Source organism: Zonotrichia leucophrys, chromosome 27 (assembly GCF_028769735.1).
Source record: "Zonotrichia leucophrys gambelii isolate GWCS_2022_RI chromosome 27, RI_Zleu_2.0, whole genome shotgun sequence".
Classification (NCBI taxonomy): Eukaryota; Metazoa; Chordata; class Aves; order Passeriformes; family Passerellidae; genus Zonotrichia; species Zonotrichia leucophrys.
Window position 1 is genome coordinate 5,742,994 of NC_088196.1, and position 12,727 is coordinate 5,755,720.

Below are 12,727 nucleotides of genomic sequence, written 5' to 3' on the forward strand. Positions count from 1 at the left end.
GGATCCATCCTGCCTGCTGCCAGCGCTGGGTGGGAGCTGACAGCGGGGTTGTAAATATGGTTTGTAGGGAATTAAATCATGGGGATAATTCATTAGGATAAATCATCAGGATAAATCAGCCTGCTGCTAGCTGGGAATCACAGAATCAGAGAATCGGAGAATCAGAGAACCAAAGAATCACAGAATCACAGAATCACAGAATCACCAGTCCTTGGTTGGCTGGAGGGCTCAGCAGGATGCGGCTCACTCTGTGCTGACCCCCACACCCCATTCCACAGCGGGACATGGTCTACACCTCCCGGGAATCGTCTCCCACCCGCCGGCTCAACAACATCTCCCCAGCCTCCCACCTGGCCTCGGGCTCCCCGCCGCCCGTGCTGCAGTCCTCGTCCCCGTCGCGCTCCCGCATGTCCTACAGCGGCGGCCGCCCGCCCTCGTACGCCGGCAGCCCCGTGCACCACGGCGAGCGCCTGTCCAGCCTGCCCCCCGCCCAGGGCGTGTCCCCCAGCCCCAGCGCCATTCTGGAGCGCCGCGACGTCAAACCCGACGAGGACTTGGCGGGCAAGAACGTGGTGCTGGTGAAGAACGAGGGGCTCTATGCAGACCCCTATGGGATGGTGCACGAGGGCCGGCTCAGCATCACCTCCACGCAGTCCCTGGCGGGAATGGGGGACCCCTTTGGCTACTCGGGGGGGCTCTACAAGCGGGGCTCGGTGCGGTCACTCAGCACCTACTCAGCGGCCGCGCTGCAGACAGAGCTGGAGGACAGTTTGTACAAGCCCAATGCGCCCATCTACAGCGACACGTACGGCCCCGGGCTGGGCTTCCGCATGCCACCCTCGTCCCCGCAGAAGATGGTGGAGCCCGGGCAGAGCCCGCACAGCCCCTACTCGGGCCCGCCCAGCCGCTCCTCGCCCGTCCGTCAGTCCTTCCGCAAGGATTCCTGCTCCTCCGTCTTCATGGACAGCCCCGTGGGCAAAACGCGCAACCCCAGCTCATCCGGGCCCCCCGAGCTGTTCCCCGGCCCCGCAGAGCGGCCACTCTCGGGCTTCGGATCGCCCGGACCTGCCAAGGACACGGAGACCAGGTGAGAGGAGGGGTGGTGTGCTTGCACCTGGGGTGCTCCAGGTTGTTCTGAATTTGTGATTGCACCTGGGATGCTCCAGGTTGTGTTTGCACCCGGGGTGCTCCAGGTTGTGTTTGCACCTGGGATGCTCCAGGTTTTTCTGGATTCGTGTTTGCACCTGGGGTATTCCAGGATTTACTGGATTGGAGTATTGGCACCTGGGATACTCCCGGTTTTCTTGGACTTGTCTTTGTACCTGGGATGCTCCAGGTTTTCCATTGCCTTTGGATTTGGGATCCCCGGTGGGTTTGAGCTTTGCTACAGGGGGATTTTGTATTGACTGCAGGGGAAGGAGGAGCAGAGGAAGGCACTGCCCTGTCCCCACTGCGATGCCAGGATGGTGAATCGGGCAGCACAGACAGGGAATGAGGAGCGTGGCTGCAGCTGGTGACAGCCGTGTCCCCAGCTCCCGGGTGGCACAGACGGGCTGTGAGCAGGGCCAGGAGCAGCCGGGGGTGGCCATGGTGGCAGACACAGCCCATGACCTGTCCCCATCCCTTTCCTGGTGCAGGGAGCGGATGGAGGCCATGGAGAAGCAGATCGCCAGCCTGACGGGGCTGGTGCAGAGCGCGCTGCTCCGCGGCTCCGAGGCCGAGACCCCCAGGTGAGGGCAGCTCTGGGACCGCGGGGGCGGGATGTCCCTCCTGGGGGGTCTGTCCCTGTCCCCCTCCCAGGGGACACCAAGCCCACCCACGCTCAGCCCCCTCCTCTCTTTGGTTGCAGTGAGAAGACAGAGGCCACCAATGGCGGGACCCCCCCGTCAGCATGTGAGTGACCCCCAGCCCTGCAGGACCCCTATGGGTGTCCCAGGGTGGGCTCTGAAGCCCCTCATGTGCTGGTGATGCCTTTTTCAGGCTTACCTAAAACCAGAATGAAGAGAATAAGAGTGGTTCTATTTAATGAATGGCCTCCATGTACATTAAGGGCAGCCAAAGCCTCTCCAAGGGGCTATGCCCAAAATGGATGATGGCCACGAGTTTTTCAGAAAATTATAAGTTTGATCCATTTATGTATCAATTAATTGATATTAATGGATGTAATTTGGGTTAATCCTCTAATTACAGATTCAGGTAATGAAGCAATTTACTCCCAGTTCGATTCCCTCCTGCAATTCACTTTTTAAATATTTTTTGGGGACTAAGGTATTGAGGTGTCCTTGAGTTACAGGCCTGGAGAGGAATTGTTTTGTCTGAATAAAACAGGAGAGCAGCTGCTGACTGGAGTTTCAGAATTATTCCCTAAAGCAGTACAGAATTTGAAAAATATAAAAGCTAAAATCCTATGGCATCACTGGCAACCAGTGGGACCCCGCCATGCTGCTCTGGGGTGGCCTCAGGGTGGGCTTAGCATGGAGGGGGAAATTATGGAGACCACCAGAGCTGCAGGATCAGGTAGGGAAAGAAAAGAACCAAAACCCCTCAGCAGCCTCTGCTTGCCCCCCCAGCCACCAGCCGCAGTGGCATGGGCACCCCGGTGCCCGCGCCACCACCGCCCTCGGCCACCAGCACCCCGGCAGGGCAGCCCACGGCCATCACCCGCCTGCACATGCAGCTGCACCTGCACGACCTGCAGCAGAACGCCAGCGACCTCCGCAACCAGCTGCAGCAGCTCAAGAAGCTGCAGGTGGGCGCCTGGGGAGGGGGGAACCCGGATCTGAGCCAGCTTTACTGGGTTGGGGTGGGAAAATCCCCTTTGTGCGCTGGGGTTGGTGTGGGAGAGCTCGGGGATCCGTCCTGGGGATGAACTCGGGGAACCTCCCCAAAGCCAAGCTCAAGGATCCTTTCCAAATCTGAGCTCAGGAATCCCCTCATATTCCAACCCTAGGGATCCTTCCTGAATCCAAGCTCAGGGATTCCTCTCCACTCCAACCTCAGGGATCCTTCCTGCATCCAGCTCCAGGGATCTTTTCCAAATTCAACTCCAGGGATCTTTTCCAAATTCAACCCCAGAGATCTTTTCCAAATCCAATCCCAGGGATCCTTCCCCTCTCCAATCCCAGGGATGCAACCCCAGGGATCCCTCCCCACTCCAGTCCCAGGGATCCTTCCCAAATCGAACCCCAGGGATCCCTCCCCATGCCCAGCTCAGGGATCTTTCCCAGTTTCAGGCTCAGGGATCCCTCTCCTTGCCCATCTCAGGCTGTTCCCTCATCAGGACCCATTTTCCATCCTGGTGGTCTCTCTCAGCTTGACCCCTCCTTCTCCTGCTCCTCCCCGCAGCTGCAGAACCAGGAGACGGTGAAGTCGCTGCTGCGGCGGACGGAGACGGAGCTGAGCGTGCGGGTGACGGACACGATGCGCAAGCACGAGGACCCTCTGCAGCGCCAGCGCAGCTTGGTGGAGGAGGAGCGGCTGCGCTACCTCAACGAGGAGGAGCTCATCACCCAGCAGCTCAAGTAAGCCCGGATGGGAGAGACAGACAGGGGGCACAGAGCAGCTCTGCACTGCCCAGGGCGTGGCACCGAGATGGGGGTTCCTATGCAATGACCATGTCCCCAAATCAGGGGATCCCCATGCAGTGACCATGTCCCTGAGTGAAGAGGGGTCCTCATGCAGTGACCACATCCCTACATGAGGAGGGGTCCCCATCCCAGCCTGAGGAGGGGTCCCAGCCCAGTGTTCCCCTCTCCTACTGCCACCCTCGGGGCTCTCCACCCTCCTGACCCAGCAGTGACCCCCCCAGTGACCCCCTGCCCTCCCCTGCCCTCCCAGTGACCTGGAGAAGTCCGTGGAGAAGATCCAGAAGGATCTGGCGCACAACCACCGGCTGATCCCGGCGCAGGAGCTGGAGGAGAAGGCCGTGGTGCTCAAGCAGCTGGGGGAGACACTGACGGACCTGAAGGGTGAGGAGGGGCTGGGGAGAAAACAGAACCTTCCGGAGTTTCCCTGCTCCAGCCCTGGATTGGTGTTTGCACCTGGGATATTCCAGGTTTTCCTTGCCCGGGGATTTGGGTGTTTGCACCTGAGATTCTCCAGGTTTTCATGGATTTATGTTTTCCCCTGGGATTCCCCAGGTTCTCCCTATGGGTTTGCCCCTGCCAGGGTGGTCCCCTGCCCTCCCACGTGCCCATCACTGCCACACCCTGTGCCACAGCTGCAGAGGGGACACCTCCACCCTAAATTCAGGATAGACCCATCAATCCAGACTTTCCCTGGATCCATCCCACCCCACCTGGCAGGACAACCATGGCACGGGGTCCTGGCAGCCCTGGCAGTGCCAGCCGGGTACTGGGAGGGTCACAGGGGTGACAGCAGTGTCCCCTGGCAGCCCAGTTCCCCAGCCTGCAGAGCAAGATGCGGGTGGTGCTGCGGGTGGAGGTGGAGGCCGTCAAGTTCCTCAAGGAGGAGCCCAACCGTCTGGACGGGCTCCTCAAGCGCTGCAAGACCGTCACCGACACGCTGGCCCAGATCCGCAGGTGAGCCCCGAGGGCACAGCCACGCCCTCCGTGTCCCTTTGTCTCCACTGTGCCACCTTTGTCCCCTTTGTGCCGCCTCCTCTCTGTGCATCCCAAACTCTCAGGGCGGGAGGGCATCCAAGGGGTGTGCACAAAATGATCATTTTTCTGAAGGACCTGAAAAAGGACCTTCTGAAGGACCCCAAAAAGAGGACCCCAAAAATTCCCTCAGTCCTTTCCAGGGCCCCCCTCTTTTCATAAAAGCCTCCTTTATCTGCTAAAGCACCCCAAAAACACCCTCAGCCCTTTCCAGGTGTGCGTGGGACCCTCTCTTTTTATAAAAACCTCCTTTTTCCTTGGGAATAAAGCAGGATTTTACATCAGGACAGACACACAGCCCTTGGCGTGAGCAGAAACCTCTTTCCCGAGGAGCAGGGAGCTGTTCTGTGGTGGAAAAAATCCTCAGCCAGAGAAAAATCCTCTCCTGGAACCGCTGCGGGGTGGATTTCACCTGCCTGATCCCATTAGGATCCCATTAAGATCCCATTAAGATCCCATTAGGGACGGCTGTCAGCCTGGCCGCCCTCTGGGATGGCCCCGGGCTCTGCTCTAGCCCTGTTTCCCAGGGAAACGAGCCTGGAGGATCCCGCAGCGCCCTCACCCTGAATAAATCCTCAATCCCAAGGGCAGCTCCAGCCGGACCTGGAGCAGGGGAAGCCTTTGGAGGGATCCCCATTCCGGACAGGCCCTCCCAAACCAGCACCGAGCCCAGCCCAGAGCACCTCAGCCTTGAGGAAATGAGGATTTTGTGCCCTCCCCGTGCCCCCTGGCCCCTCAGCGCCTCCGCTCTGCCCTAGACAAGTGGAGGAGGGCGTGTGGAGCTCGCCCAGCAGCCTGAGCCAGTCGCCAAAGAAGGTGGCCCCGGAGACGGATTTCAGCAAAGGGCTGGAGCTGGAGATGCCCACCAGCCCTCCCGTGAGCTTGCACCACCTGACGGGCACCCCCGAGCCCCTGGGCTTCGCCCCCCAGCCCCAGAGCCACCCTGGCAAGAGCAATAACCCCTCACGGGCCCCGGAGATGGTGCCCGCCAAGACGCAGACGGGGCCCGAGACCCCCAGCAAGAAGAGCGCGGACAAAGCCGTGTCTGTGGAGGTGAGAGCCTGATCTGGGGGGGCTCAGCTCGGGGGTGCTCCTCAGGAGGGTCTGGGAAGGTGAAAATGGGGATGGGAGCAGTGCCCACCCTGCTGCTCCTTGGTGGAGGAGCGCTGGCATCACCTTTGCTGCAGGGGGTTGGATGAGAGCTGGGGGTGCCCACCTGGAGAAAAGGAGACTCAGGGGTGCCCTCATCACCCTGCACAGCTCCTGAAAGGTGCCTGTGCTCAGGTGAGACTGGGCTCTTTCTCCAGGAACTGACAGAACCAGAGGACACAGCTGCACCAAGGGAAATTTGGGTTGAATATTGGGAAAATGTTTTTTACAGAAAGGTGATAAAGTTCTGGAATGTTCTGGCTGGGAGGTGATGGAGTCACCATCCCTGGGTGTGCTTACAAAGCCTGGATGTGGCACTGGGTGCCAGGGCTGAGTTGAGGTGTTGGGACTGGGTTGGACTCGATGATCTTGGAGATCTCTTCCAACCTGGTCTTTCTGTGAGTTCTGTGAAATTTGGGGATTGGGGTAAAAATCCGCCCCCCAGCTCCTCGCAGCGGGTCTGGGGGTGTCACGGGGCTCTGGGGTCACGTCCTGCCCGCCAGGGATGGGGCTGGAGCCGGCTCTGTGTCCGCAGGCGGCCGAGCGGGACTGGGAGGAGAAGCGGGCAGCACTCACCCAGTACAGCGCCAAGGACATCAACCGGCTCCTGGAGGAGACGCAGGCCGAGCTCATGAAGGCCATCCCCGACCTGGAATTTGCAGCCAAGCACAAACAAACCCCGGGCAGCGGCAGCGCCGCCTCCACGCCCGAGCACAAACCCTCCAAGCCACAGCACACCCCCAAATCGGGGGGCAAAGGGGACCCCAACGGCCGCCGGGGCTCAGGTACGGGGTGGGGAGGGACGGGGTCGCCTCCAGAGGCGAGGCTGGAGGTGCGCGGTGCTGTCCCCGAGGTGCGGGGGTTGGATGAGAGGGACAGGGCCCCTCAGAGCCCCCTTTGTGCCCAGACGAGCTGACGGTGCCGCGGTACCGCACCGAGAAACCCTCCAAGTCGCCGCCGCCTCCCCCGCCCCGCCGGAGCTTCCCCTCGTCGCACGGGCTGACCACGACCCGCAGCGGAGAGGTCATCGTCACCAGCAAGAAGGAGCCCGGCTTTATGAAGGTGAGGGTGGTGGCTGGGCTGGGATGGGCAGCGCGGGTGTCCCCCGGTGTCCCTCCGTGTCCCCCGGTGCCTCTCGGCGCCCTCCGGTGCCCTCCGGTGCCCCCGGCCCTCACGGCGCGCTCCCCCCGGCAGAAGGCGGAGTCGGAGGAGCTGGAGACGCCGAAGCCGCAGGTGAAGCTGAGGCGGGCGGTGTCCGAGGTGGTCCGGCCCGCATCCACCCCGCCCATCATCGCCTCGGCCGTCAAGGACGACGACGACGAGGACCGGATCATCGCCGAGCTGGAGGTGAGCGCGGGAGGGGGGTGGGACCCCGGGACCCCGCCCGCAGGTGGCACCGCCCCGCAGGTGACCTCGCCCCTCAGGTGACACCGCCCCGCCCTTTTGCTCGGGGGACAGCTCCGGGGAGGGTTCGGGGTGAGACATCCCCGGCACCGGCACCGCCCCGGGGTCCCTGCTCTGCCCAGGGCCGCGGGGACAGAGCAGTGGCACTGCTGGGGACAGGTGTGTCACAGCTGGGTGATGCACAGCACGGTGATGCACAGCTGGATGCTCCTTCTGCACTTCCCTCCCACCCTGAGATTTAAGCCAGACTCACCTGGGCTTGAGCACGGCACAGGTGCTGCAATGGGGAGGGGGTGATATTTTCTTGGATGTTTTTTCCTTGGATGGTTTTCCTTCAGAAGGGAGGAGAACTGGGCATGGTGCAGGTGTGGGACAGGTGATGCTGCAGTTGTGGGACAGGTGATGATGCTGCAGGCAGGGGAACTGACCAGTGATGCTGCCAGACTGGACCAGTGACCCTCTTGACCAGGGGACAGGTGACACTGCTGGCCAGGGCTCTGATGGCACAGCTGGCCAGGTGACAGGTGGCCTTGCCAGCAGCACAGGGGATAGGTGGCGCTGCCAGCAGCACAGGGGACAATGCTCCCTCTGTCCCTGCCAGCCACCACCACCCCTCCTGCTGCGAGCCCCGCTCAGGCCGTGACCCCGCTGCAGACCCAGGTCGCCCCTCCCTCGCTCCAACGGCCGTGTTTGACTCCCCAGGTGTTTCAGCGGAGCTCAGCCTCCCCTTTCCTCCCCGTGCCCCGCTGTGACCCCCTCGAGGCCGTGTCCCCGGGCCACTCCGAGCCGTGGGGAGCCGCGGTGGCAGCAGAAGGATGGAAGGTAACGGCTCCACGGGCTGCGCTCTCACCTTCCTCCTCTGCCTCCTCTCAGCTCACTTCTGCTGCTTTTCTCTGATTTAACCGACTAATCACCACCTTCTGTCCTCACCGCCTCGCTCCCGGCACTGACACGGCACCGGAGCCAGCACTAACCCACGGCCGCGGCTCGGGGAGGCTCCCGGGCTGCCCCGCACGGCACCGGGCACGGCACGGGCGGCGCCCGCCGCTCTCACGGCACCGGGGGCGGGCGGTGCAGGGGAGACCCCGCCCCGAGGGCACGGAAAGGGAAGGGTTGGAGCCGAGCCCGGTGTTTGGGTTTTGGTTTGAAGCTTTTTGCTCCAATGGGATGTCAGGGCTGGACAGGAGGGAACTGAGCTTCCCCTCCATTCCCTGTCTGTCCTCTGGGTCCTGGTGGATGTGTGGGAATTGTACATCCTTTTCCAGCTCGTGCCCATGCCGTGGGTCCCACTGGGACACCAGGGCTGGGGAAGGGAGCTGAACATCCCCTTCCATTCCCTGTCCTTGCTCTGGGTCCCTGTGGGATGTAGGGCTGGAGAGGAGGGAATTGAACATCCCTTTCAGCCCCTGTCCATGCTGTGGATCCCTGTGGGATGTCAGGGCTGGAGGAGGGAGCTGAGCAGTCCCCTCCAGCCCCTGACCATGCCGTGAATGCCGCTGGGATATATGGGATGAGCAGGAGGGAGCTGAGCCTCCCTTCCTTCCCAAACTCCCACCTGGAGCTCTGCCATGCCCAGAGGTGCCAGCGTGGGGGGACCCCAATAATTTGTGGTGCCCCGTGGTGCCTCCCCAGGCAAACCCCGCTGCCTCCTGGCCCCTAACCTGTCTGAATTCTCTACCTAGGAGCCGCTGGCGCCGGCAGCCCCGGCCAGCCGGGCGTTCTCCCTGCCCCAGATCGTGCTCACCGAGTGGGTGTCGGAGCCGCCGAGCCCCGAAGCCGAGCCGGAGCTGTGGGCGGCACCGGGCAGCGCAGCCCCGGCAGGGCAGCTGCCACCCGAGGGGACAAGGAGAGGCCGCGTGGCGGCTCCTGGCAGCTCCCCAAAGTCCCCGCTGGCACAGGAGCCCCCTCCAGCCCCGCAGCCCCCCGGCAGCGCATCTCGGCCGTTTCCCTTGGCGGCCCCGCCTTTCCCGAGGGATAAAATGGGGGGACAAAGAGGGGACGCGGCTCTGGACGCTGCCGGCAGGCCAGGAGGCGGTGACAAGGCTTGTCCCCAAAATCCCGAGGCTGTGCAGCCTCCTCGGAGCCGCGGGGAAGGTTCTGGAGCTGCGGAGGCCGTTCTCCCCTCCGTGGGCGCCGGGATCACTCCCCAAATTCCCGCTGGCCATGGGGACTCCCAAAGAGGAGCCAGGCTCGCTCCTGGACACTCACCTGGGGCGCCCAAAGCCGCATGGAGGGAGCAGAGTCCTCCAGCCCATCCAGGGGCACATCCCGGGGTTCCCGCGGGCAGGGACCCTGCCCCGAGGGCAGCGGGACCTTCCCGGGCGGAGCAGCCGCCCCCGGAGCGGAGCCCGGCCCGGTGCAGCCCCGCCGCGGCACCGCCGGCATGGGACGGAGCGGCTCCGGCCCCCGGGGGCGGCCCCGGAGCGGCGGGGAAAGCGGCAGAGGGGCTCTGCAGAGGCCACCTGAACCCCGCGGGCCCGGGCAAAAAGGAGATTTACGAGGACACCTACCAGAGACTGGACAGCCTGGAGGAAACCATCCGCGAGCTGGAAATGACCATCAGCGAGATCAGCAGCCACCCCGCCGTGGAATTCGCGTTCCCCAGGGACGCGCCGGGATCCGAGGAGGCCGGGAGGAGCCTGGGGGACCTCGGGCACGGAGGCTGCGATGGTGACACCGCGCTGGACCTCAGCCAGGCCAAGGACGGCGCTGCCGAGAGTCCCTTTGCGAGCAGGACCAAGCCAGCGCTGCTCCCCAAGCCGCAGCTGCCCCCCGGCACGCCCCAGGTTCATTTTCTCTTCTCTCCCGTGCCCTGCTCTGCCCTGGATTCACTCTGATGTCTCTTCCTCTGCCTGCTCCCTCTCTGTGACTCCACCTCCAGGCAGAGCCGAGCTGGAGAACGAATCTTCCTCTTCTCCCTGACTCTTGGAGGGGTTTGGGAAGGGCAGGAGTGAGCCAGGCAGGAGCTGGAAGGGACACAGTGCCGGGTGGTGCTGGCTGATCCCGTACTGGAATTAGACCCTGGATGAGGGGGATTCTTCTGCCCTGGCAGGATTTTGGAGCACCAGGTCCAGGATGGGCATCCCATGGGATCCATGAGAATCCCACAGGGTCCACGAGCATCACACGGGATCCAGCAGCATCCCATGAGGTCCAAGAGCATCCCACAGGATCCACAAGTGTCCCACAGGGTCCATGGGCATCCCATAGGATGCAAGAGCATCCCACGGGGTCCATGAGCATCCCACAGGGTCAGCCAGGGCTGATGCCAGAGCACCGCTCTCAGTTTCACCATTTTCCATAAAATCCCTCTCCTAACTAGCGGCAGCCGGAGCCTGGCAGATGTTTCTCCTAATTAAAACACAGCGCGAGCTCCCTGAAGCCATCCCAAATTGCTTTCTGCTGGAATCCAGCTGAATATCTGAGAAAAACAGGGAGGGGAAAAATGCCCTGAGCTCCTCTGCAACGACAACCTGCTCCTTTATTAACAGCCAGCGCTGGGGAATAAATCTCCTTTTCCATTTGGAGCCATTCGCTCCCTCCTCGGGGGCTCTCGCTGGGTGAACGGGGCTGTAGCTGCAATTTTTCCCGGGAAACGGGAAGTGGAGCTGAGGGACGGATTTACGGCTGGGGCAAAGCCAGGCTCAGGGTTAGGCTGAGATGGGAGTCTGAGATGGGAGTCTGTGGTGGGTCAGTCCTAAAGCAGGGCAGGGCGGGGCTGGTGTCACATTCAGGGAAGATTCCCCGTGCAGGAATGCCGGGGGTGGTATGGCACAGGCGCTTGTGGGGCTCTCCAGGGCTGGCATTTGGACTCTGATCCTCGAGGGTCCCTTCCAGCTGAGGATATTCCTTCCATCCTTTGGTGATTTCCTCGTGCTGGGGGTGCGGGAATCCCCCGTATCCCCCCCGGGAGGATCCCAGGGCTTCACCTAAGCCAGGTATTCCCCAGCCTGGGCTGGAGCAGGACAGGCAGGAGGGGACCTTGGCACGGGAGGGGACACGGGGGGGTGTGGCACTGCCGTCTGTGTATCCTCACCTGTGCACAGCAAATAAACTCCTCTGTACTCCCACTGCCGCCGTTCCCACCTGGAATCTGCTTCTGCCTGCCGCCGCCTCTTTCCCTCTCTCTCGGCCCCGCGGGCTGTCCCGTCCCGCCCTCGGTGTCCCGGTGTTTGCCGTGTGTCCCTAAACTCCCTCTTGGGTGCGTCCCGGTAAGTCCCGGCGGGGTTCGGAGCTCGGGGCGAGCCGGTGACCCGGTCCCGGCCCGGCCTTGTCCCCTCGGGCAGCGCTGGCAGGGCTGGCGCAGCTCCGGGCACCCAGCGGTGCCGGCCAGGGCTCCACCGGCCCATTTTAACCCTTTCCCCTCGGATTTTGTGTCCCGGCAGAGCGGCGGCGTCTCCATCCCGGCCATGAAGGTGGTGAATCCGGCGTCGCGGCTGAAGCAGGGCCAGCAGGGCAGCCCCGACAAGGGCAAGCACATCAAGCAGCGCATGGAGTACATGCGGATCCAGGGCCAGCAGCAGGTACTCCACCCCTAGAGCCGCCCCGGGGCTGCCCGCAGCCCTGGCACCGCCCAGGGCACGGCCCGAGCCGGGCACACCCCGAGCCGGGCACACCCGAGCCGGATGAGTTTTGGGACTGCGTCCTCCCTTCCTTGGTGCCTTCTTGGCTTCGGCTGAGCCCGGCGGGGTTGGGGACAGAGGGACGCTGTGGTGGCGGCGCGAGAGGGGCTCTTGTCACACTCTGTGCCCGCCCTGGGGCTGGGGACAGGGACACGAGAGAGTCACGAACTCATCCTCGCTGAGGGGTGAGGCTTAACCCGTGTTTCTCCCCACTCCTGAGGGGGTGGCTGAGCCCCGGCGCTGTCCCCTCACCCCAGGGGACAGTGCCACCTCCTTGATGAGCGTGGCAGAGCCACGTGGGGATGGGGATTCCCTGCCTGGGGAGGTTTTGGGGAGCTGGGACCCCCGTGTGCCCCCACAGAAGCAGCTTGGGGGGTCCCATGCGTGGTGGTGGCACTGTGGGGACAGGGTGAGAGGGCCACAGCAGCTGGAAGAGAAGCGGTTTTGGGTGCCATGGAGCATCCCCAGCAGCCAGCAGCCAGCACTGACCCCTTCCCACCCACCCCGGGGGCAGCTCCAAGGCTCCCCCATCTGTCCCTGCTGTCACCCCAGTGCTGGCCGTGCATTCCCAGCTGGCCCGGGGATCACGCCCGCTTGGGTGGCCTCCCTCTGACCCTCCCTGCTGGCCTGTCCCCCCTCCCAGCGCCCCTTCACCCCTGGCTGGGCAGCAGCACCACGGGCGGGTTCACCCTGAGCCCAGTCTGCCCCTGCTCTGTGTCTTGGCCCCTTTTCCACCCCCAAACCGTGCAATAAACCCAATTCTGCTCATCCTCGTGCATCCCTCAGCCCCGCCGGACAATCCAAAAGATTTCCCAGCTCCTCTCATCAGGGTTTGGGGGGAAAAATGTGGAATGAGCAAAACGGGCACCCGTTGGCAAACAGGGTCAAGCCCCCCTCGGCTGCTCCATGCCCAGTGGAAAAACTTCCTCATGA

At 63.1% G+C, this 12,727-nt stretch overlaps 1 protein-coding gene across 4 annotated transcripts in view; it reads left to right on the forward strand.

Moving 5' to 3' along the window:
• Positions 1-12,727, forward strand: part of SRCIN1 (SRC kinase signaling inhibitor 1) — a 40,439-nt gene that overhangs the window by 22,806 nt on the left and 4,906 nt on the right. For 2 of the 4 annotated variants that reach the window (XM_064733930.1, XM_064733931.1), the window contains exons 7-18: positions 279-1,087; positions 1,638-1,730; positions 1,850-1,893; positions 2,571-2,749; positions 3,346-3,521; positions 3,838-3,968; positions 4,394-4,541; positions 5,378-5,672; positions 6,304-6,553; positions 6,676-6,830; positions 6,963-7,115; positions 11,558-11,695. In XM_064733930.1, coding sequence (XP_064590000.1) covers positions 279-1,087; positions 1,638-1,730; positions 1,850-1,893; positions 2,571-2,749; positions 3,346-3,521; positions 3,838-3,968; positions 4,394-4,541; positions 5,378-5,672; positions 6,304-6,553; positions 6,676-6,830; positions 6,963-7,115; positions 11,558-11,695 — 2,571 coding nt within the window. Of the gene's footprint in view, positions 1-278; positions 1,088-1,637; positions 1,731-1,849; positions 1,894-2,570; positions 2,750-3,345; positions 3,522-3,837; positions 3,969-4,393; positions 4,542-5,377; positions 5,673-6,303; positions 6,554-6,675; positions 6,831-6,962; positions 7,116-7,874; positions 7,995-8,854; positions 9,959-11,557; positions 11,696-12,727 lie in introns of all 4 variants that reach the window. The other 2 variants (XM_064733928.1, XM_064733929.1) reach the window with 2 other exon arrangements.